Genomic DNA, 2,858 nt, shown 5'->3' with positions numbered 1-2,858 from the left:
TGTTTCCCTTGGAAAATTTGATGGGAAATGTGAAACTTAAAACTCAATTTCTAAAACACGAAGGGGAGGCATTGAGGCAATGTATCAGACAAAAATAGGGCCAAGGACACCATCAATTAACAAACTAGAAACAAGGTATCTTTCTGGTAGCATGTATGCATCCCTTTTTTTCTTTTTTCTTTTGTTTTTTTTTTTTTTTGTTTTTTTTAAAGAACACAAACAACACAATCACAGGGGAGACAAGTTCAATTAAGGGCAACATATGTGTAGTAGTTGAAGCTAAACTGAGAAACTGATAAGACCAGGCCCTTTTTCATTGCTTCTTTAGCAAAAAGTCCCTGTAATTGTGGGTCCAAAGTATGCAATAGAGTGAGACAGATGGGACCTTACCAGTATGACTTCAGCTGCTACTTCCCATGTCGGCTTGTCATTTTCTAACTAACAAGTGCCAAAAACTCACCCTGCTTTGCCTTATTTAAGCCACTCATTCCCTTCCCTTCAATTTCCCCACCTATTAAAAGTTGCAACAGCAGCAATAATAGTAATAATACTACTACAAGATATAGAATAGCACAAAACAAGCCAAAATCATGTCTAGCAGAAGGTCAAGAGGTTCTGGATCCACAGAAGATGAGATCAATAATCTCATCTTAAAGCTACAAGCTTTGTTGCCACATTCTGGTTCAAAGAACAGAAGGGTATGTTAACAATTATCTTTTCTGAATATCCATTCCACTTCTAGAAACATTTTGAAAACTTTTTCCATGCATAGAAAAGTACAGAAATGGTGGCATTGTCATGTGACCCTTGCTATTGCAGCTCTCTTGTGCAGTAATCCTCTGTGCAACCGAAAATATTGCATGGACCGATGCTAATGCAGGCTTGTCCTAGATTGCAATACACTCTTCATGCTATAAGAAAATGTGAAAACTTACAAGTTATAGAATCAAATATCCAGAGTAAAGCAAATTGATAAACAACGACAAAAGAGAAGGGGGTATAATGAAGCATTTTTAGTCAAGAAGAGCAACTGTGAACGCCGGAGTCATTCATTCAAACAACAGTTTAGTGAAAGCAATAGATATTTGACATTAGATTTGCCAAACAAGTAACTTTCGCAGAAGGATTGACAAATCCATTCGGTCTTTGTTAATTAGATACTGATAATCTTTTACCTTTTGGACATGTCTCAGGTGCCGGCATCAAAAGTACTGCAAGAGACATGCAACCACATCAGAAGACTGACTAGAGATGCTGATGATCTGAGTGAAAGGCTCTCTCAACTACTGGCTTCCAATGACATCAATTCTCTTGATATAGAAAGTATCAAAAGTATTCTTGGGCAATAAAGAAGCTGGCTGCCCCTTCCCTTGTCCCTCTGGCCTTTCTTTTGTCTGTTGATTATGTAGCAAACTAGCAATAGTGGCAGATAAAGACATACTGCATCCTTCTCTTTTTCAGCCTTTCTACTCTGCCTTCCCATTGGTCAGATATCAAGAAGATTGTGCTTTTTTTTTCATTTGGTTTTGACTGATTATCTTTTTCTGTTCTGTTGTTTTACTCTAAAAAGTGATAAGACATATTCTTCATTGTCTATTAGATTACTACTAATTATTTGGTCCTACAAAACTAAATAGGAGCCTGTTGCCATCCAGTTGCTCAGATTTACTAATTTAAACACCTACTTATGATAAAGCAAGCCTGTGATACTCAAGTCCGAGGGCTAGCTTAGTAACTTTTCGCGCGTAAATCACGTGTTCAAAATGCTTAAACCAAATTATCTGTGGCTTACAACGTTCTAACATTCTAACAAAGCAAAATAAGTGAATCAATGTCATTGACTAACATGATTCTCAATTAGGTTATGGTCATACCTCAAATAGAAACCACCTAATTAAGCCCAAATAACTTTCATCAAATCTTGAGCTGCTACATCAGTAGAATTCACTGATTTAATCACCCATTTATGATAAAAGCAAACCTGTAATACCTAAGTCAGAAAGCTAGTTCAATAGCTTTCGAACGTAAATTTTTTATCAAGTTATTAGGAACTCAGAACGTTAAATATTATAAATTATTTGATAGGATGCGGGGAGTGACAGTACCACTAAAGCAACATAATCTGAGAAAGCAAAATAAGTGAATCATGATTTAATTAAATTATGATCATATCTCAGATATTAACCATTTAATTAAGCCCAAATGACTTTCATCAAACGTTAAGCTGCCACATCAGTAGAATCTCTATGAAGATATGCACAATATCTTCGAGACAGCCCCTGTCCTGTTTCTGCTTCTGTAATCAGCAGTTGATGGTGGTTTCTAGGCCCCTCAAGTAACCTGTTGGTGAACTGGATGCAGCAATTAGGACCATTTTCGTCTACACTTGGGGTGTTCTTGCCGACAAATGCATTCATAATTTTCGCAAGCAAAACAATTTGGTTCATAAATTCTGAATAGTTTACACATCTTCAGACATTGTTCGCATGGTGATATTTGAAATCCACAGCTTCTTTATAAAACCATGCAGCATAATGTCATTATACCACAGAAACATTACCATCATCGTTAGTAGTAATAAATGAAGAGACAATGATCAAGAAAGCACATTAGCAAGTTAAAATATTTTGGCCAAGAAATTTCGAGTGCCACGAAAGGAACAACTTTTTCTGCTGATCACCAGCGGACTTGATGCTTCTGTGAACTAATTGCAAAACTAAGGATTCGCTGCTCTTTAGAAGCGTTTATGAGCAAGTAATCGCATAGCACCTTCTGATAAAAAAAAAGTGGTTGAAAAACGTGCTTAGAAAATATGTTTCCAATAATGTGACATTCGTATGAAGCCAATTGTCTGTATT

General features: G+C 36.4%; 1 protein-coding gene across 1 annotated transcript; it reads left to right on the top strand.

The window, feature by feature from the left end:
- Positions 1-548: 548 nt before the first annotated feature.
- On the top strand, positions 549-1,555 carry LOC113739418 (transcription factor ILI6-like). The gene is made up of 2 exons (XM_027266630.2): positions 549-698; positions 1,194-1,555. The coding sequence occupies exons 1-2, from the start codon at positions 591-593 to the stop codon at positions 1,347-1,349; spliced, it is 264 nt and encodes an 87-aa protein (XP_027122431.1). The 5' UTR covers positions 549-590; the 3' UTR covers positions 1,350-1,555.
- The last annotated feature ends 1,303 nt before the right edge of the window (positions 1,556-2,858 follow it).

This window comes from Coffea arabica, chromosome 4c, assembly GCF_036785885.1.
Source record: "Coffea arabica cultivar ET-39 chromosome 4c, Coffea Arabica ET-39 HiFi, whole genome shotgun sequence".
Classification (NCBI taxonomy): domain Eukaryota; kingdom Viridiplantae; phylum Streptophyta; class Magnoliopsida; order Gentianales; family Rubiaceae; genus Coffea; species Coffea arabica.
This window is presented reverse-complemented; position numbering and strand designations above follow the sequence as displayed.